The sequence below is a fragment of the Varroa destructor genome, unplaced genomic scaffold, assembly GCF_002443255.2.
Source record: "Varroa destructor unplaced genomic scaffold, Vdes_3.0 BEIS01000001.1, whole genome shotgun sequence".
NCBI lineage: Eukaryota > Metazoa > Arthropoda > Arachnida > Mesostigmata > Varroidae > Varroa > Varroa destructor.
The window spans coordinates 2,236,170-2,258,225 of NW_019211454.1; the positions used below are offsets into that span (position 1 = coordinate 2,236,170).

Sequence of the window (22,056 nt, forward strand, 5' to 3'; positions counted from 1 at the left end):
AGTTTTTATGATATGATTCCAGAGACAACCGTTTGTAATGCAGAAAACAGGGTGGGATTTATTATTTATTCCGAAGCAGATGTTTCGATTTCGATTTATGCAAAGCGGGGCCTATCAGTGATTCTGCCTTTATGTTCTGATGAAAGATAGTTATATTTTCTGTTCTAACAAGTTCAACATAACGATTCGAATAGGACTTCGTCGAGGTTCCTTTGGGCCAGGTGTAAAAATCCAAGCAAACCCGTACTTAGGAAATAACACCTCATCGAAAGTCGTATCTCTTAAGCAAGAACAACAATTATTAAAAGGTAGGTGGCCATAAACTCAGATTTAGTAGCATCATTATATAATAGAAAAACATTAACATTGGAAAATATTATATTAGAATATTATCGAAAACGATAGTAACAAATCGTGGCGGCAATGAATCCGTTTTTGCTATACTAAGCAACCGGATTGGATGGCTGTTTTGCACACTCTCGCACGAGGTGAAACAGCTTGCTAGTTAAAATGATAAACTACATATCTGTGTAAAAGCTGTTGATTGCTTAGGATTAACACAATAAATTAGTAACCAGGAGGTGGTTATCCTGTTTACCAACCTATTGTGTTAATCCTGAGCAATCAACAACTTTTACACAGATATGTGGTTTATCATTGTAACTAGCAAGCTGTTTCATCTCGTGCGAGAGTGTGCCATCCAATCTGGTTGCTGAGTGAGGAGTTACTGCAGTTGATGTACATGTATATCAGATACTTAACTACTGAATTAAACGTTACCATGCTAATATTATAAAAACAGATCAATAAGAATATTGTTCGTTCAAACTATTTTGCTCATGTTGAAGCTCTATGCACAGACGGCGACAGCGAACAAGCCGACTCTTGGTGTATTTTTCGACAGAAGTTGAATTCGTTGAGCTACTGTCAGCTGCAAATCCTTGTAAAGTTACCCGAAATAAAGTAAAAACTATTCTCGTAATAGTATAACTATCTGCACTCAAAAGCAATCAACGCTATTGACGCAAGCAACAATTTTAAGAACAAAAGTCGCCAATCGTCCGATGAATATGATTGACCTTCTACGAAGACTCATTTGGTGACCCGTTTGATGAAATCGATGGTTTGTTTATGCTGTGGTCAGGCGTTTAGCAGCCGCGCTACGATATATCCGGAAGACCCTAAACAAGTGACGTATTTTATAAAGATCAACTTCAGAAAAGGACTCCATTTGTCCAAAAGAAATCTCGTCTTAATCGAATCGTCGAGGTACATACGCTACAATTTTGATTACATATATTCACAGCCCGTACGTCCTTATAAGGGATGAGAGTTTAACTAAACATAAATAAATCATGTTTAGAGTGCAAACTTGGATCCCATTCGTAACGAGTTTTTATTACTATGTATATAAAATTTAGCACGTTTTACTATGGAACACGTGAGTAATTGTATAACTGCGCAATGGAATATACTTTACGGTGTGGTTTACCTTAAGGTCACTTGTCGGTTCGCTACTGGAGACTACTGCCACGTTGAGGTCGACATCAAATAGTTTATCTTGACGCGCTATTATAAGGGATCATCAAAGCTGTATAATGAAGCACGCGGACAGTACGAAATATATATATCGCAAGCCCCATAATACTGGCGCGCAATAGCCTGAACGACTGAAAAGAAACCAGTAAGACCGCGATATCTACTGCTTCAGGCGACGCCATCAAAGTACAATTTCCTAAATAAAAAAAGTTGTCTCATGTTGGCATGAAGGTGGGTTCATCACTTGAATTTTGAGTTCAGATCATAACTGAACCAAAGCGATATGACGCGGATGAACACGTGTGTTCCGCCGACGGTGTAGCACTGATTGGCATTGGTACGAGCATACTTATACTAGAGCCCTTATTGACCTTACACTATCAGCGTGCGTTGCTGCTCACAGTCGAAAGATATCAGAAAGATTTACGTCGGCCTCGTTGTCTTGAGGTTATTTCTCACACATACACTGAAAGTCTCTTTTCAGCGACAAGAATATTTCTATCTATTTCCATCGAACGCCACTTATATAAGTGTGGATGCGTAACGACGAAAAGGCCTTCAAAGTTACCCACGCTTTCTTGACGAGATCACTTTTAAACCTCATCTCGGCTTCACATGCCATAGATTCGTTCTTCTCCAACAACTCCAAATTAGTTCAGGAAGTTAAAATAAGAAAATTTGCCATAAAGTTTCTTAACGCTACTGTTCGCTTTATTAAGGTATCACAGAACGCGTTCTTCACCTCCTCTGCAAAAAGTAAGTGACAAAATACGATTCTCTTCAGCCCCCTTTCATATCACACCCTGTTTTTTTTGCTGTTGCTATCTATCGACTGGGTCTATTCATTTTCATCGAAGAACTACGATATGAAGTATTCGCAATTGCGTTGAGTCCGCCATTGACTTCACGTCTGGGGACAAGCGTAACCTTAGGCGTTAGCTTCGCAACCACAAACTATCCAGTGCTGTACGCATGCGATACGTGAGAACGACAGCTTGCTGTCGTAAACCAGCGTTAAAATATTGTTTCTCCTTCTATCATTAGCATGACTAGTCGAAAATTCGTCACAGTTCCGCTATGGGCGGAGAACAAAAATTGATCCTTCCCGCCAGCAGCAGTTGTGGCAGCGCCATCGTCAGGCAGCGGTAGAAGAAAGAGGCTTAGCCACAGGGCGACGATAGGTCAATAGAAAGAACTACAATTGATGCTATGGCTGCTACTGTAATCATCGTGGTCGTGGGCCACTGGTAGGAAGAAGTCTGTAGATGCGATAATCCGCACCGGTCGACGAATGCGTTTTTAGTCGATTCGCGCAAAGGTTTGCACCTTTACAATGAGCTGCATCGCAGGCGTGGCGGCTATCACGTTTACTATCACATAAACTTTCCAGAAATTTATTGTAAATGCTATTACTATTGTTATTATGGTTATAATTGTCCGTTCAAGAGGCGTCAATCTCACTACAAAAACATCATAAGCATCAGTAACAGCGTATCGTTCTTCTCTATTTAAGGTTTTGTTTTTTTCTTCCATTCTTTCTTTCTTCCTTTTATAAACATACGTCCTTTATCTTAATCGAGTCTACTAAAGTGAAGCTTCCATAGCATTTTAGTGGTCAAGGTCAAATGAGAAGTTCCTCCTTTTGAAAAAAAATCGAACGATTTGTGGACAATAAATGACCACTTACTCTTCATCGAGACGCCTTTCTGAGCACATAAGTTCTGGATAGATAGCATTTCATGAGTTATGCGAAGGCTAGGTTCGTAAGCAGCAATTCGCTCGGATAAGACTCTGGTTCCGGAGGCCAGCTCTCAAATCTCTCTACATACGAAAATTACGATTATAAGAAGAACCTGAACTTAAACTTGTAACCTTTTAAGAATAAAACATAGATTAAGACAGCATAAATATAGGGGTGAAGATTCATCAATGGTATGGGACAATAATCTAATTTTCACAGAAAAATTGAGTAAAGGTCTGCTGTAGTAGGATACATTTTATTCACAGCCAGCTTAGATTATCATCATAATTTGCGTGAAAATAGGATCGTGAATGATGTATAATGAATCCACATTGTTTCTATTGACCTTCTATGAATGTCGATTAACTAAATCAGAAACCTTATAATAGGTAACAAGCATTTCTAATTATGATTACGTGTATTGAGACTAGGTTAGGGCAAACAATGTTGACAGCATTTACAATAGTGATTACTTCCTTAAGTCTTCATAGTAGTCATCATAATATCCAGTCTTACTAAGTCACGTAATATTGATTGATATCGCCGTGCAAAAGGTTCGCATACGGTTTATTACTGTGTTAGCTACTCATTACGTGATAAACAGAAGCTAAAGATACGAAAAAATGCCGTCGAAGCAATATATTATCATTATCAGCTGCCGTTTTCAAAGGAAGAGCACGTTTTTAACTGGCGAGGTCAACTCTGCTTTGAGCCAATGCTCTGAAGCATGGTGGACTTTCCTTTCATCATATAAAGTATTCAGCTTTCCAGCATTTACTATGCTGTTAGCCATTTCCTCACTGCATTTCCCTACACGTTACTCATAAATAGCGAGGAGCAGAAGTACTGAACATTATACTACTATTACGGATTTAACTATTCGGCCCACCACGAACTTATCTCTGACCGTTGTTTAACCGTCTCATTCCACCTCCGTCAGTCACCGTTTTCGCCCCCCTAACAACCTTCTTCTTCAGTTGGAAATATTATCGCAGCAGCGTTAAAAAACACCCACTACAATACCTGCCCGTCTTCTTAACGACAAGTTACCCTCGAGCTGCTCTCAGCAGAAATGAATGCTCAAGAACAGACAGCGATGAGACTAATTATAGTGGATAAATATATATAAAATTACCCCCAGAAAATGTACCACTCACACTGGTTATGTTTGGGCGATTCACTAACTTTAGTCACCCCGTTACCAACACAGTGCTTATTGTCGCCTACATGTTAGAGCAACAGTAGCATCGTTTTAAATATTGCAGCATCTGTAGGTCTATTTAGGACAAGAGGTGACAGATAACAAACAGGATCCATTGTAACCAACTTGTAGCAAAGTATGAGTATCAAATGATATGGCCGCTTAAACGCTACATAATTACGTGCGTCATTTTCGCGTTTAGTTATGACCGATGAAGAGGTGAAGATTTCAGAATAAAGATGTTCGAAATGGTTTAGATTGACGGAAAGGCTTTAGTCTATGGTGAAGGCAACGGAGAGCTTGTTGCATCGGAGTCATCATGTTTCTTTCCGGCTGGTTTCGTTTAATGGCTTACACGTTTAGGGCCACGTGGTTGTCCTAATCCGAAACAGTGTGTAAAAAAAGAATACTGAAACATTGTTTGTCAAGGCTAATTAAATTATTTCCAGCAGCTTCTATGGATAATTGTCGTGAAGTATGCATAGCCTCTGAAACGTATTGCGTCATTTACAATTTATTTTAATCTCTTAATTTTTGTTAATTAATGGGATGAGTTTAGCTCTTTGATGTACTTGAATGCACTCCACGTTCTAGTGACCCAATCAATACAAATTGTCCTATTTTTAGTACATAGACTTCTTTAGCGGGGCAAGCGAGTTTGTTTGGAGCCCCGAGAAGTTCAGTACCAACACGCCTGATGTTTGTTTTTATTAAGAAATACCTCAGACCCATATAATACGAGTGTTTTTACAAGAGTATCTAAGAATTCCGAATATCTGAATTAAATGTCTGATCGCTTTGAAACTATTAGCGGAGATGATAGAAAAAATATCCTATTTAAAGTGATAGCTAAGGAAGCTTTTGTGAAAAACGGATTTTCGTGTCGAATAACCTTCCAAACTCCATGGAAGTGCTTAGGTACCATATACAATATATATAGTCATATATTTATTTCTTGCGCATTGTCCTCAGTGCTGCTTACTTTTACGCGTCTTCAGTGGACCGTTCAGCCTATGTCATAATAAACACCCCGCACGTTTTGCTTGATTGCTATCAAATTGACTTCATATAAAAACAACAAATTTCATTATATCTAAACAATAATTCTACAATAAAAGACCAGCAACAGTTGATTACCTTATGCTCTTGTATTGCGTAGTTGTGTGTATGCAATTTCTTTATCGTCGTATGTTTGGCGGTACGCGGGTGGCGCTACGCGGGTGGCGCTACGGTCATTATTAGCTAAAAAACACATGCAGAACGAGTTGGAACACGTCATCTATGGCGTTCACTATCACTGATATAGATATAATGGCAGACACCTTGAAAGCATGAGTCACTCATCGTTTTTCATCCATCCGCCACCAGATGAAACCGCTGGAAGTTGTCAAACAGGGCAGCGACTACAAAAACGCTATCGAAAAAACTGATTTACTGTTTGGTCACTGAAAACTAGCAGAAAATGGCTTCGGCTTCCTATTCCTTCTCAAAGAAAAACTCGATAGAACCTTTCTCGCGTCTCTTTTCTGTCATACTTACTTAGCTGTGCGCGCCCATGTGCCCAGTTGTGAAAGGCCTCTTGCTACGATTACCCTTGCTGTTGTTGCCGTTGTTTTTACTATTGCTGCTAACATTACTACTATTTAGCCAAATATACAGCTCTGTCTTACGTCAAAGTGGCAAATTATCCGTATGCATTATTTTCATATCACATTATACGTTCAGACTGTTCGGCCATCGTTTACAGGCGATCTGGCATTCTGGTGGCCAATAAACGCATGAGGACTTTGCCCGCCACTACTGCTCGCGCCACTGATGGCGCCGCCATCATCGACCTTCTAAAGTCAATAGCTGTAGGATCCGAAGAAGAGGCAGAAGCAGCTTCAGCAATGAATGTAGATCGTGCACAATAATCAGCTCTCACCCACCGCTACCATTTTTTCTTTTCCTTTTCCCTCTCTTTATGTCCCCGTCCGGTCCTGTCCATGTGCACTTACCCACATCGAGCATACTGTTACCCCAGCGCATACTCTTAATGCCATGTTCTATTTGCTTGGATGCGAAACACAGAAAATTGACAGTCGAAAAGCAGACGACTCCTGCGCGTTTTAGCACACGCGCAATCTTTGCACGTTTTTGCTGGTCGGCCTCCCCTTTAACTCCCCTTTTTGCTATGAGTTTTTTTGCACTATTAGACACTACCGGCATATACATTCGGTGCTTGCGGTCACACGGAATAACGAGTAAACGAAATTATTTTTGTATTTGTGCAGAAGGAACGCGTCATACTGCTGGGCAGTTTACGACGAGAGGGGGCATACTGGGTACGCCGTCATTCGGCGGTTGCGTCAGTACCCCGTCAACGGCGTCGATCCCTCTGTTGCGACGTCGCTTATCAGTCAAGATGGCGGAAGTGTGATGACCTTGTTGGCCGCCGCGTTATGCGTTTTAACATTGCTGCCTGTGTATAGCAGCAAGTCCATCTGGCCATCTGTTTGTGTCTTTACGCTCATGCCAGTCGATCAGCGAGCGTGAGAGGTTTGTTGCATCATCGTCAAATTGGGTGCGCCTTTTTTCTGCAAATACTGCTCATGCAGATGCCAGTGAAAGAACAATGTGGCTCAGTGGACCGTCTTGGTGAATAGTGTGTGTGTCCGGTAAACGATGCAACTAAGCTATCGTTTAAACGATGTTTTATAAGTAGAGGAAATCTGCACGGTATTCAGTAAGAAAAGAATACAAGCGATTGGCTCCTAGCACATCTATCCTATAGTCGTAGAACATTAGTTCTGACTGTGTGCGTGAATGTGTGTTTGTTTATATTCATATATGACGTCAGCGCTACTCAAAGAATGAGAGAAAGCTACGAAACAATTCTTAGCATGTAAAAGCGGGCCCGTGGCTTGGACAGCCTAAGAAACCACAAGTCGCTAGCTTATGGCCCGTTAACGACATAAATTGTGCTTAAGGAAACAAACAAGCGAAGGAAAACTTCACACTATTGGCTAACAACCAGCTCGTTTCGTTGCGGCGGGCCTCTATCAATACTTACTTTGTCGCTTATAAGGGTATCACTGTTTGGACTTGTCAACTGATACTTCTACGCCGTGTCACGGCAATCAACTCAATGAGATATGCCCAGAAGCTTTAGAACATCATTAGACGTCGCTGTTACAGAAAAAAGTTTTTGCGGAAATTTTAATTATGTTCATGGCATAAGGCTCGATCAAAAAAATAGATATGACGTGAGAGAAGGGCAATGTGGAGTCGATCGATTTAAGCGTGACATTTACACAGTGAATAGCGTAAAGCGATCATAGGTGTTAGGTCTCTATCTCTTTTGGTTCACAGAAACTGCAATCGTTGGACGCTCCATCACTGAACAGACGATTCAGTTGTCTGTTCGGATAGATATAGCGTGTTTACGGAAGCGCACAAACGACGTACATTCAAGATTGCACCACACATGTATCATAGACTCTTACCTAATCAGATTGTAGAGCTTCACGTAGCGATGTTAGGCTATTGACGGATGAGCGGATATGGTTAAGGCGATTCCCGTTTACGTAAGACATGTGCTTCGTTTTGCTGCAAACGATGCATTAAAGTCATCGCCGCATCTTTTCAAAACCTACAATTCTTGAAAACCCCTCATAAAAAGTTATCTTCTAGCTTTCTCAAACATATCCTTTACGATAATTAAGTGCTACGTTAAATGTGTATATGCTTGCTAAGTGCATTCTTTTAATTTTGACCAGCAAAACGAACGCTCACTGCAAGAACTGAAGCGTTATTGCTAATCCAGAACCTAACCTCTCTAGTACTCTATATTCTCTGTATATAAATGAGCCGAAAGTTGATAATGTTCTATGCATTTAAAGCATTGGCGTGATGGCGCTTTCACGTTTCGACATTTGACGCACACAGAATTCAATAACCAACTTCTACCTTTCGGCCTGTCCTGTTACGGTATTGATGACTAGCGCAAGTAAATTCCTAAGGACCTGAGTATTTTTTTTTTTTAGAAGACCTTTTAGAAGAGAAAATTGTACCAACAACCAGATGTGGAGAGTCAAATTCGGAAAAAGCACTCATTAAGTACATGATTTTTCCGACAGAGATATCTTTATGTTAGTCTTATTTTAAACACGTTGTTTTAGATCATTGCAAACAGGTGAGAGTCGACGGCCTGCGTAAGCAAGTGTGTAGCATCTTGATCATACCGATCCAGACTGGTAATGAATGAGCACCGTTGTGAGGTCTAGCTATTGTGGTCAGGGTAACTAACTCGACGCTCCAGTGAGGGCTTCCGATGCTGTGTAGTGCACAGAGCTCAACTACGTACAATTATAGGCGAACCCATTTCAAACGAAAAAAAAGTTTCGTAAAGAAAATCGGTTTGCTACCTCTTTCTACTATTGAGCTAATTTTGAACTAAAAAAATAAAGATTGATAGACAGAACACTTTATTAGTAGTCAAATCGGTCTTACTCCGCTTAGTGCATCTTATGCGTCGGGTAGATACTCAAAAGGACCATAAAAAATGTGTGCGGGTGTACGCGGGGCAGTACGGCCGCATAGTTCATATAGCATGGAGAGTGGTTCGGGTGGTGCTAACAGCAAGCTTTTGACTGCAATATTTCATCGATTCAACATGAGGGATGAGCGTTAACGATGGCGTCCAACAGTTGGGCGGGCGCGCGACCATTTCGCTCACACATAATCTTTTACCGCGAATAACATCAGCTAAGACATTGTAAGCTTCAAAGAGAATTATCGTTGATCTTAAACAGGATGGTAATGAACACGAACCGTCGCCTAAACGATGTGATTTTACTAGTGATCAGCAGTAACCCAACGCTTACGAAAGATTGGCCGAAGACCTCTTTCGGAGGCAGGTTCTAGGCAGGTATCTCGCAGAACAAATGAAGCATATGGATCTTAGCCATTTAGAAGGCGCAGAAGAAAAAATCCTTTCGATGATAGGTACCCAACATACCGACGTCTATGTTGAAATAATCAATTAGTTCGCCTAACATTTCTGAGACCCTGATATAAATGGAGAGAGAACTAATCATATATAGTATCATCTCCTTATATATAAAGCGAGTAAGGTTCTGCAAAGTTAAAGGGTAGGATAGGTTTTGATCTTTTTCTCGGTGAATATACTACACTCGGCAAGAAAACTGCACTGAAAACTCTATGCCTTTAAAGATTCATTTATCTGTTGAAAATTCCAAAAAACGTAACCTGGCGACTAAAATCACGAATGCTAGCGGACAATGCTACTGAGCTAAATGTATCTATTCAATATTGAATGCCAACATAATTACAGCTTGAGACTTACCATTGGCAGCTTATACGTTTTACCGTGCTTGGCTAGTAGATTCCAACACCATAACTGGATGTCGGCGAATATTAGTGTACTCTGTAAATACAGTATGGTGCAAAAAACAAATTTGTTAATAGCTGGGGTCGGCTTGAAACAGTTACATAGAAATAATTACTTGTCAATATACTGGGTTGGAAAAAATTCTTTTCTGATTAAGGAATACGACATTTCTTTAATCTCTGTGACAACAGTTTATTATATTATGTCTGCCTCATCATTGTTCACGTTTTTATTCCATCTTCTCACTAAACGCGCTATGTGCAGTCTCACCAGAAGGTAGCAGGTTTTGTCTCAAAGGCGCTTTTTAACCGTGTTTTGAGTCGTTGATCTGTCTCGAAAATAAGACCTCGAAGGTGATTGATTATTCAGCCAACGCAAAAAAAAAAAGTAAAATCCGTCGACGCAAAATTGGGAGAATATCAACACCCCAACAAAACCTGCCATTCGAGATTTACGCAAGTTTGACCATGTTTGCGCTTTATGGCCTCAGATTGCCACGGAGAATGACCCCGTTTGCCGGGTCTTTTTACTTGAATAGCTTGGTTGTTTTGTGCAACTGGGCCAAATAAACGTGCAAACCAACTGTGCAATTCCCACTGAATCAGGCCCTTGTAGTCTTACCAAACACAGAGCGTAATCTTTTTTGAGTAAGGGTCTTATTGGGTCTCCTGGAGCTACCTGTTCCGGTCTCCGATTCATGTCGACGTACAGACACCATTTCCCACCACTGCTGACAAAATCAGTCATTGTGACCGCGTAACGTTTAAAACTGCATGTAATGTTGGGATGCAACGTTAAGGCGTAATTCCTTATTGGATTTAGAGAGTTCATGAGGTGTCCAAGGTTCTCTGTAAGTACAAGAGACTTGAAATAGTTAGTGAGCGTCGTGTGCGTGTGGCTCATCCTTTCGGCCGATTTTTGAGTTGCTTATCGCTTGTCTTTCCTCAAAGGTGCTTTCGAATGGCTTTCATCAAGCTCAGACGGTCGTCTAGAGCGAGGGACATCCTTTAGGTCTTGGACCCGTTTTCAAACTTGGCAAAGTACTCGTCAACAGCCCTTTAGCAGTAGCGTCATTACCTTACACAAGGCAAATGTCCCGGGCTGTTTCAACAGCGCTTTAGCCTCGACGAAATGCATAGTTCAGGAGGGATCAGGGATACACTTTTTTTTAAAATCCTGAACATCAATTTCTGAGGAAGTCTTTTGAGTTGAAATTGCATTCATAATACAGTACCTTTACAGCACAAAGAGTGCCTTTGATCGATATATCGGAAGTTAACAACAACAATATGAAGGAAAGCCTTTTATTATAGCGAGGTAACATTCCTTCCATATACAGAGCACTTCGGAAGTTTATATATATATTACGAAAAAGACTGTAGTAATTTCGTTTTTTTGTTTGTGAATTGGACTCTATGGTGAAAAGTTTATGCTCATAACAATTTCAACAGTTTCAGGGCTACATACTAAAAGAACTGTCTTAAGGATTTACAATTACGCTCAATATTTTATCTGCTAAGGTCAGCGAATCCATTAGAATCGGACGTCGAACAGGGCAATATATCATAGCATACACTCGGAAGATAACATAAGAAGAAGAAGCGAACTTTTCTAAATCTTTTCGAATAAAAACTGGAAAAATTAGTGAAATTAAGCAATAAATTAGCCGTAACCAAACCAGTGAAATGGCGGACCAAATAGTTTGACCTTTTTTTTCTTGGCTATTCGCGTGAAGTGAGAGTGAGCAGCAACTGAAACCTAAAAGTAAATTCACGGTGTGAAAATTCAACATCCCACCATTTCGATTTTTCCATATTAACTAGATAAAGCATTTTTTTCAATTATTTCTTAAAGCGAAATGTTTACGAATCTGTTTACAGTTGACTTTAGGGAAGAACGTGGTAACTCGGCAGTCAGGTATAACCGACAAAGTTATACTGAACGTCTCACTAACGGTCAATTTAGCCGTTCGCAAAATCTCTTAGATGTTCACATATTTAAACGTCTCAACATCGTCATTGACCAACAATCAACTAATAACAATTACATCGTCAAGGACTCGTTACTTTTCAGGCACAGTGGCAATAGGCATAACCAAAATGTCAATATGTTTTGTGATAACGGTCCCAGAGATGGATAGATCGCAAATAATTGTTGATGGGGTAGATGAAATACGTTAACAAAGAGTAGAGATCGATACTTTATTTTATCACTGTATGCGATGCACTTTTAGACGCCGACAAGTGCCCCATGATGTCGAAGTATTATTATAACAAATCTCGACCCAAACCCAAAGACAAAGTGTGAAGCTAGTGACTTCTGTAGTTGTGAAACGTTCACTAAGGTCGCATACAGCCATGGCAAATTCCTAATGATAAAGCGCAACTTCGAAAACGCGCGAAACCCGAATAGAATTTACACATCACCCCCCTGAAAAAAGCCACTGTAACATTACTTATTATATAAAATGTGTTCAACTAGTAAGATGACGGCTTGACGTTATTTCGGAGCATGTTTTTTCTTACATGAAATAACTTATCCTAAATCGAAACTACTAAAAATTTCTTGACCTCTCTCTACCCTGGCATTCGAGTAACTAGGTTACATAGCTAACAAGCTTTGGGTGCTCATGGAGCACCAATATCTTAATTTGAATTAAGTATTTATGCAGATGCTCAGTTTAAATAAATATCTAAGATTATTAACCTACATCAAATAATGGATGAAATAGAAACACAAGCCCGACCGGATTTACTGAAAAACGTATCTGCAGATTTCGAAAACAAAGCTCTTGGGGATGTTTTTCACAGTGATACTAGAAGTTGTTACTAAAAGCTGTAATTTTTTGTAAAAAAATAAATCAAAACAAAGTAATCCAAACATAGCGAATGTGGGTTACAAGTGCCAAAGAAAATATAGTATGTTTTGTAAACACTTCCGACCAATGATAGAAATATGGAAGATTTATAAGTTGAATCATTTTCTCTTGCTATTATCTATTGGTGTTTAATTTTTTATTCTAAAGGCTATTTTTATTAAGACGGCTGTATTTACTTGTCCGAGAACTTCTTCCAAAATTAGCCGTTACCCTATATGCTCCATGTGCTCGCCTATTTTAGTAATATGTAAGCTTTTTAGTCTTCTGTCTTTGACAACAAAAAATGATGCGAACGGAACAATCTATTGTATTCATATAGCATTCTCGTATTTGCTAAAAGTATTTGCATATTTTGTTCACGTAATTACCTAATTAATTTCTAGAATGGATTGTAGGAAATGACTAAAGGGAACTCATTAATTTTCTAAAGTAGAAAAAACATTTCAACATATTATTATGAGTAGAATTAAAATAGGATTTAATTTAAGCATTCTCCTCAGACTTTCTCCCATTTATGGAGTGATCGATTCAGGCTAGGGGAGACTCGAGACGGACGGCAGCTAGGGATGACATGTTTACAATATTTGTTGCTAACCAATATAAAGAGCCTAGATTTACTGTTGAAACTACACCACTAATCCAAGAGTAGACTGGTATCAAAACGAAGATGTTTAAATCCAACGTTTTTACTTCACACAACGATCTTGGACAAGAACGGTATCCTCGAAATCACCCATCTTTCTCAAAAAAGATGATTCTAACATTTACAAAGGCTGAATTACTATTTAGCGCATTCACATAAAATTTATCAACCTATAATATTATTTTCCTTTTTTAAATAGGGATGTCATAATAGGTGTTCATTTTACACTGCGTTTACAGAATTTTTTAGAAATTGTTCTATATCTGAACGATTTCTCAAATGTGATTGAGTTACTTTTGTTGTTGATTCTGACAATTCGCATGATCGCGCTACATCGAATGACTTAGATAGAACAACACCACGCAACAAAAGTGTTTGTATTTAAATCGATCTGCCATAAAATGTAGAAATAATTGAAAAAGAGATAATGAAGTCCGACGTTTTTTGAAAATTTTATTGAGCGAACAATTCTTCCTGGTGAAAGGGCCAGGCGCGGTCGGTTTAAGCCCCCATGTCCAAATGACGATATTTACGTGCACGAGAAGAATATATTTGTGATATTTAGTTTATAATGAAAGCAATACTCGTTATGTTAGATTGACTGTAGACAAGTTCATCCCATAGGCCGAAGAAAATACTAATGTAGGTTTATGTTTGTAAATCATTTTAAGATATTAAAGCAAATCGCTATCGAAAATATATAATGACCTTACGTTATAGCCCCTATTAGGCAAAGTGGCCATTGAACGTCGATTGGATATTTATTACAGGAAATCCAAGAATAAAATATAGCACCAATCCAATTTACTCTGATTGGTGTCTATATTTTACGCTATAATTTCTGTTATCTATATAGACTCTTATGACATTATTTTGCTAAAAAGGAAACAAGTCGTTGATTAATTTACTAAAATACGCTGATTATATATAGAGAGACGAATATAAACACTTCTGCATCGTTGTCGTTAAGCTCGGCTCTCGGTCAGCTGTCGTTGGAACAACTAAGGTGAACCTTCTCTCGAAGTCTCCATGTTCTCTCAGATGCAAGATGGCCACTCGCATGATGCCGCTTTGTTCTCGCGCGGTTCTTCGAGGCTTGGGGCCCAATGCATTTGCTTTGGGGGCTCGCTGTTCCTCAACTTCTGCCCATGGCACGGCCTGGAAGTGGTGGAAGAAACCTGCAGCTGTTGCAGCAGGAGCTGCTGTCTTTGGTGCCCTATCCGGTAAGCACCCATCTTTCGTATTCCACATAACGAAGAGTTACAGCCCTGATGTCCCGAAGTGCGATGTCGAACAGTAGCCGATAGCCCAGGAGGCCTCTTAGATGTCCTTTGTCAATTAAATGTAAGCTATTTTGCTTGACACGATAACTAAATATAGCTTCTGTTATCAAAACGTCTGTTGTGAAGTTAACGGCCCTTTAAAGGTTACCAAAACTTGAGCACAAGTCATAAGCTCATAAGAAGCTGACATGCATTGTTTAGTGTTAATGGTACTTTCTGTAAAACCCAATAAAAAGTCAATTTGCCTACACTAAAGAAAAACTTAAGCCATTAGTGTGGCCCGTCGAAACAATGCTTAAATGTATTTTAACTATTCTAAAGGACCATTTAGTCATTTACGCCGGTGTGCATGTTATGTATCTCTCCCAACGAATTTTGGAGTAAGCGAACTCACGCAGGGTCGGGTAGTCGGTAAGTCTGAACAATTAGCTCTCCACATAGTCGCTGTTTTTATTACTAGTACACTATCCTAAAAATACTTAGTGGTAAACAAAGGGTCATTATACGCTGCTATGTCTATATATGGATTGAATATGCCGACTAGTATCATGATATTTTTGTTATGTAGCAACATAGATGATAGAATGTTTATTTCAATAGGTCTCATTTTCTAAAACTTTGTTCATTATTATTTTTATTATATTCTAATCGACGTAGACTATTGTTTACATATATCCTTCGAAAATCACTTCAAAAGTACTATAAATTGTTTAGTCAAGCTTATTTTAGGGATTGTTCTATAAAACTCATCAAATAAGATGTCGACAATAAAAGGACTAGCTTTTGAAACTGAATTTTAAAGTAGTTGATAGTATAAGCAACACAAATGATCACTGCATTAATAGATTGCGTAAAGGCTGTAGCGTATATTTATTGTATCACTCGTATAGTTGTGCACAAATGATTACCTTATAGTCTGTACTAATTATTACACTATGTCATTTCCTACGGCGGTCTTAGGTACCCTGCATTGGAAATTGTCAGCAGCTTCACCAGCAGTGGAGGATTCACCGCAGAAATCCACAGGCAATGCGAATACACCTCTCATAGTTCAAGCTCAGGAGGTCGAACCTGCAAGCTGGAAAAATATTAAGGAACCTCCAAATGTGCCTATCGCAAGGAAGGTTTGTTACATTCGCATGAACATGCGTCAGTTTTCGAAACAGCGATAACATAACTTCTAGCGTTTGCATAGATGATTTCGAAAATAACTGATGCCGTTTAAGCGTTCAAGTACTTTTTGCGAACTCATTATAGTGTTTTTGTGTGATTTTCAACCATTTCACTTATAAACTTATAGTCTAATATCTTAAAGGAGCCTTAAAGGCATGTATTATGTATATATATATACATAACATGAACATCATTTAATGCAGGTATCGGGAGCTCAACCTCTTCCTGGAATCAGGCTTACCTTATTTCAGTACCAAACATGCCCATTCTGCTGCAAGGTAAATTAATACAGCAATGACGTAGCCCATATTAGTGCTTTCCTATCGATAATTTGCAAAGTATCGACAAAAAAAACTTTTAAAAAAAAGTTTTACATGTCGTATAAGTAATTCAATGTATCTATGAAAACTCTTCAGAACAATATATGTCAGTAACCAAGCAAGCGGTTCCCATGACGCGATAGGCTTTCACAAAAAAAACATTTTGTCGTTCTAGATTTTAGAGAACTCTGCAATAAACTCATTCCAGGTGCGAGCTTTTCTGGATTATCATGGAATTCCGTATGACATCGTTGAGGTAGAACCTGTTCTTCGGCAGCAAATAAAATTCTCCACCTATAAAAAGGTGCCCATCGTGCTTTTGAGAGAAGGGAACAATTGTTGGGTAAGTGCGCATGAACGACGTTAGAATGCTCTAAACGATATTTGGTTTCAATAAATGCTTAGAAGTTTGCATTGATGCCTGTTAATCACTTGCTCCTCACAAGGTTAGGACTTGTGATCTACTTTCACCTTGTTTAACCGACAGGTGAATGTGAAGGCTGAAACATAAGCCTCTTATAAATGCTTTTGTGCCATAATTTACTTTTGTCTTCACATGAGTCAGTAGTGTACAAATTTTACTCTAGTAGTGCTATTCATTAATGCCTGTTTGTTTAGGGGAAGTGCAAACACTACAATTAAAAATACATCGTTTATAACATAAAGTGCTTAGCAGATATGGCACGGTTATGATTGGATATGTCATATAACATCATCATTGATCAATTTTTTTTAAAATGTAAGGTTCAGTCGATACATAGCTGCTTGTGAAGGAGTGACTACCTTAATTTTGTTCACATGCGCATAGTAAGTAGGAAAACGTAAGTAATATATATGAACCGCATCTTTTTTTTTAATTTTTGATCTATTCAGCAACTCAACGAATCGTCGGCGATCATAAGCATACTGCAAAGTTATCGTCTAAATAGCGAGCCAGGAATACAGGCTTACCTCAATCTCTACCAACCAATGAAAACCAAAGATCCCAAAGGGAAGGAGGTAAATTAAGTTAAAAATCAACAGTAAGCCAAAATGCTAAATCTATGACAATCGGACATTCTCTATACCAGCGTAAGATTACTTGTAGGTCATACATCTTACGCAAAACATGTTGACATTAAAATAATGGGAAATCGGAAGATGCTGAAAATCTTATAGCAAATTAGGCGTGTAAAAAAAATAACTAGAAAGGTTAAGTTTTTATGACATATTAGTCAAATAAAGGATGTCGCTACTTGGGTATAGCAAGCCCACTTACGAGCAATGCCGATGAAGTAATTTTGTAAAACCATGTTTCGAATTTATACAGAATATATCTGGTTATGCTCTAGTACACTCTTCTTATTAAAAAGTAGGAGTTCGATCTTTGTGTTCGCGAAACACCGAATGCGAGTTAATTATGTTGTCCTTTAGTAAAGTAAAAATTACAAAATACTTGTATTACTTAAAAAAAGGTTTTCTTCTTCCATATGATTTTAGGTATTGGAAGTGTTCAACAAGTATAATCTAATATATGATCCCCGAGAAGAGACGCTTAATGAAGATGCCGTTAGCAGTGAAATCAAATGGCGTCGCTGGGCAGACGATCATCTTGTTCATGTTCTCTCGCCTAACGTCTATCGCTCGCCAACGGAAGCGTTACAGGCATTCAACTATTTTAGCGATGTATGCGTTTGGCTTAAGCAATAATTGTATTTATCAACATATAGTAATTGCGTTTATTCTTCTCAATCTCTTTGAAATTGCTTACAGTGTACATTACTAAAATCAATCGTAATTGACGTTTTTCAAAAAGAACTATAAGCCAAGTCAGCCGACAATAATTTTGCTTCTGATTCGTTACCAGTGTTCTTACCCAAAACCAGAGTTCATACCCGAAGTTTCTGATGATTAGAATTAGTCAAGCTAAAATGACGGTCCGTCTAGTTTTCTCAACTGACTTTAAGTCACCCTCAAGCGGGGTAACTTTTTTGGAAACTCGCTAACTATACAATAAAAAAATACGTCATGTTCGTTAAATTCTTATAGAAATTTGTTTTGGCAGGTCGGCGACTGGAAAAAGCTATTTCCAGCGTGGGAGCGTTACCTTGTTATTTATGTAGGTGCCGCTGCGATGTACTTGGTCGGAAAACGCTTACAGAAAAAATATAATCTCAAGGTAAGAAGTACTACCAGCGTGGATGGACGAAACTAAACGCATTATCTGCTCGCGCGAGTATGTATCTGCTTGGATTCTTTGTGTTTTCACTAACCCGCTACTTCGTTTCGTTCAGTGAAACTGAACGCTTAATAATTTAATTGTATTTATAACTAAACGTTCGTATATAAATCTGTGTGTCTTTATTTTCACTTTTCTATAGTAATCTATATCTTCTATGTAGTAACTTCTGCCCAGTTGTCTCTGGAAGTTTGTTTATTAACATTCTTTATTTTGCTTTGAAATGTTTATCTATAAAGAAAAACGTGATCCTGTGCTTTCAAAGGTGAAGTCCAGACATACAAGATTGTTCAATATTATTGTACTACTATTGTAGACTGAAATCATATTATAGATAAAGTTGGCATATTCCAGTTAGTGAATTGCTCTGCATGTTCAGACCTCAATATGTACTTCGACTTATGTTGCAGGAGGATGTGCGGTTGAGTTTCTACGAAGCGTGCGATACGTGGACCGATTATTTGGGAAATGGCAAATTTGCTGGCGGCAAAAGGCCTAATCTCGCCGACTTGGTCAGTGTGAAAAGCATAAAACTAAAGTAAAAATATAAGTCTCTTACTGTAAATGTGATCTGATGAAACAAGTGCTTACTCGATACTCAGAGGAATTTTTTTTTAGAAAAATTTCTCAGAAAAAATTCAGAGTTTAACGGTTTTATAAAAATGCAGTTTTTTCAAGGTTTATAGTATCGTAAGCTGACTTCATAATTGTTAGTTGCGAGATGCAAAAAACTGGTATAATCGTACTGATCTCCATTGTTCTGTTGTTTTTTTTAACAATAACCTTGGTATGTATTTTTGTAGGCCGTATTTGGTGTTTTGAGCTCTGTCGAAGGATGTGCGGCATTCGACGACGTGTTGAAACATACTAAAATTCAACGATGGTTTAACGATATGAAAACCGCTACGCAGAGAACTGATCCAACTTATTAAACATATGTTGGACCTATGTATGTCTTTGGTCTTTCAACACTGTTTATAAGCTATCGCGAAAGGCCGCTAGAACGTAATTAGAGTTGTCAAGGGGCATCGATAGTGTATTATTATTAAGCATCTATACTGTGAGCGTAAGCATATTGCGTCTTCAATTCCTTCCATTCGATGAAATCGAGACATGACGTCGTTTATCGGCTGATGGTCCACTGTCTGCTCACAGTTAATAACTTGCCTAGCTGATTCGGGCTACAATAACAAATGAAATATCAAGAACGAACACAAGGCCAAAGAAAATCACCGAATGACAATTCAAGTTTTTTATGACAATAGTTTTTTGAGCTTTTTTCTACTTATACAGTTGCAGATGGAGCTACCGTATGCAACTGAATTTAATTATGATTGAGATCATTAACCTCTCTTACGAAGTTTCTGCAGTGAAAAGCTATACTTAAAAAATAGAAATATGAGGCAAAACCCTCCAAATATATACAGTTGATGGCCATATGCTAGAATTGCCTTTATTACTTACCGATCGACTAATGCGATCCTGCATTATTGAGATTTAGAGCGTACCATATATATAGGTCACGGTAAAATAGAAACGGAGAATAAACTGTGTTTTAGCTTTGCGAGAAAAAAACCTTTTCTTTTTGTATCCAGCTTAGTTTATATCGCAAAATGAAAATATCTATTAGCATTAGTTGAGCTGGCTACCAACAATTTTTCACGTAGATGTTAGAAATTTACTTTTGGAGATTTCTAGACTTTAGTAATAAATAAAGTAGTCATCATATAGATATTCAAATTAATGTCAAACCTTTCAATCAGCCGTCTACTCTACGGTTATGTGTAGGCACAACGGTTATATTCTTTGATATCATTTGATCATACAGTTTCAAATTGTCAGGAAGTACGGTACAACATTTCCCGTGTAGGATTATAATTGTTCATTTAATTGACTTGTTTTAAAATGTACATAATGGGTTAGATTCCTGGCATCTATCTAAAACAATACTGTATAGACCGAGCGGTCAGTGTATTCCAAAGGGGTGATGTGGTACTGAGTAACTGAATATGTTAAAATAAATATTGGAGGATTTGATTTGATTCGAAGTCATGATATTGTGCTTTGCGATGTTTGTGTTACAGTCTTTATTATATCTGTAAAGTTTATCCGTAACAAGGATGGCTATTAACCCTACGCATATTCGAAATAGATGCCAAAGCCTATTGAGAACGTAAGTAAAAATGATCAGTTCACGTTTTAGGCTGTACAACCGTATGCTATTTGGACTATTCTAGCCTATTAATGTATACGTTTGATTTGGCATTCTTTCTTTACCTCGGTAAGTAGGCTCTTTCTCTCGCCTGCTTGTTTACGCTAGAGACAAATCATAATTGGAACATAACAAAATACGCCACAAGTAAAATATTAGGGGTAATTTTAGGCAATCTTTACCATTTTAAGAGTGGCTATTTATTGGTCAGATTCGACGATAGGTAGCCTGTGCAGAGTTCACTGCATTTGCTTAAAAGAGTTAAGCGTTATAAATGAGTTTAATTTTTATGAAGCTTGTGGTTGGATTTGCACTTGCTCCTATCACTTACACTTTTGATAGGCTAGGTCAGATTGTATAATTATATATACAGTTATTATTATTATCATCATCATAATCTAACAATTTCTGTTGGAATCATTTATCCATTATTCACGAATCAAAATACAGCGTAGTCTAACTATAGGTTGAACAATATAATAGAAATTTGCCTTTATTATGGTGGTATATTCTCGTAGTCAGTGGAACGCCCTGGGATGCCCTCCGTGAGTATAGTCTATGTACACTTCACTGTGGAACCGCTTCTAAGGGTAGTTTGTCGGATTTGAATAATCTTAAAGACTAAACGCAGTGCATACAGTTCATTGCCCAATTTAACACCCGCTGCCCCGTGCTAATCTAGACTTGAGTACCGTCGATTCAGTACATCGAAAAACTACTTAATGTGCAGATCTAATTCGTAGCCAATATATATCTTAGAATAAAACAACGGGTTCGGTGGTAATAGTCAATCAAAGGTTTTGATATAAAATTCGGGTCTTTTTATTAAAAAATAACGAAATGTGGTATTATTGCATAATTTACTGGCCGAGTGAACTCTATGGCTGATAACGTCAATAAATTAAGTTTAAGGGTACTAGGCACGATAAGTAAATAGGTCCTCATTATAGCACGATAATAAATAGTAGTAGGAATCTTAAGGGTAATATAAAACAAGGAAATAATAGCGTGCTAGTCTTAAGGAGACCTTGTGGTCTAGGTTCAAATCCAGGCATAAACACACTTCGATTGTGTGGTGAGGGCCAGCCGTTTGATGGAATGTCTAACGGCGATACCGGGCGTTAAAACTCGAAGCCCGGAGGTAGATACGACGAATACTTGTTGGTAGATTTAACAATCATTGAGACTATAATTTTTTCACGACATTCCAAACGGATTATTTCATTTAGCCTTGTGTTTTCCGGCAGAATATGCCTTGTTTTCAAGAATTCCTGTAACTTTGTCAGTAGGCAGCGTTACGATACCGATGAAACTTGCGGAAGTTTCTATGTTTAACATGTTATTACGATGCTAAAGATGACCTTCTCCATGATTGGTTGAATTGATATAAAAGCGTATAGTTGGAGGGCTGTCAATGAACACCGAAGAGAAGTTGCCATTAAGTTCTTCACTGTGT

General features: G+C 38.3%; 1 protein-coding gene and 1 long non-coding RNA gene across 5 annotated transcripts; one reads left to right on the forward strand and one right to left on the reverse strand.

Annotated features, from left to right (window-relative positions):
* Nucleotides 1-3,520: 3,520 nt before the first annotated feature.
* On the reverse strand, nt 3,521-6,442 carry LOC147758118 (uncharacterized). Its single transcript, XR_015319297.1, has 3 exons — nt 6,021-6,442; nt 5,619-5,723; nt 3,521-4,859 (listed from the first exon to the last, which is right to left on the reverse strand). It is a non-coding gene; the product is annotated as an uncharacterized LOC147758118 (long non-coding RNA).
* A 429-nt stretch (nt 6,443-6,871) lies between these two features.
* Su(P) (prostaglandin E synthase Su(P)) lies at nt 6,872-20,436 on the forward strand. 4 transcript variants are annotated; one of them, XM_086977699.1, is made up of 10 exons: nt 6,872-7,019; nt 14,365-14,617; nt 15,638-15,801; nt 16,054-16,128; nt 16,379-16,513; nt 17,044-17,169; nt 17,650-17,835; nt 18,215-18,328; nt 18,799-18,900; nt 19,192-20,436. In XM_086977699.1, exons 2-10 carry the CDS (start codon nt 14,443-14,445, stop codon nt 19,318-19,320), a joined length of 1,206 nt encoding a protein of 401 aa, XP_086833825.1. In that variant the 5' UTR covers nt 6,872-7,019; nt 14,365-14,442; the 3' UTR covers nt 19,321-20,436. The 4 variants fall into 4 exon arrangements, with proteins under 4 accessions (XP_086833825.1, XP_086833824.1, XP_022651185.1 ...); XM_086977698.1 differs by having other exon boundaries at nt 6,956-7,127; nt 14,326-14,617; XM_022795450.2 differs by lacking the exon at nt 6,872-7,019 and adding an exon at nt 7,059-7,206.
* Nucleotides 20,437-22,056: the final 1,620 nt, after the last annotated feature.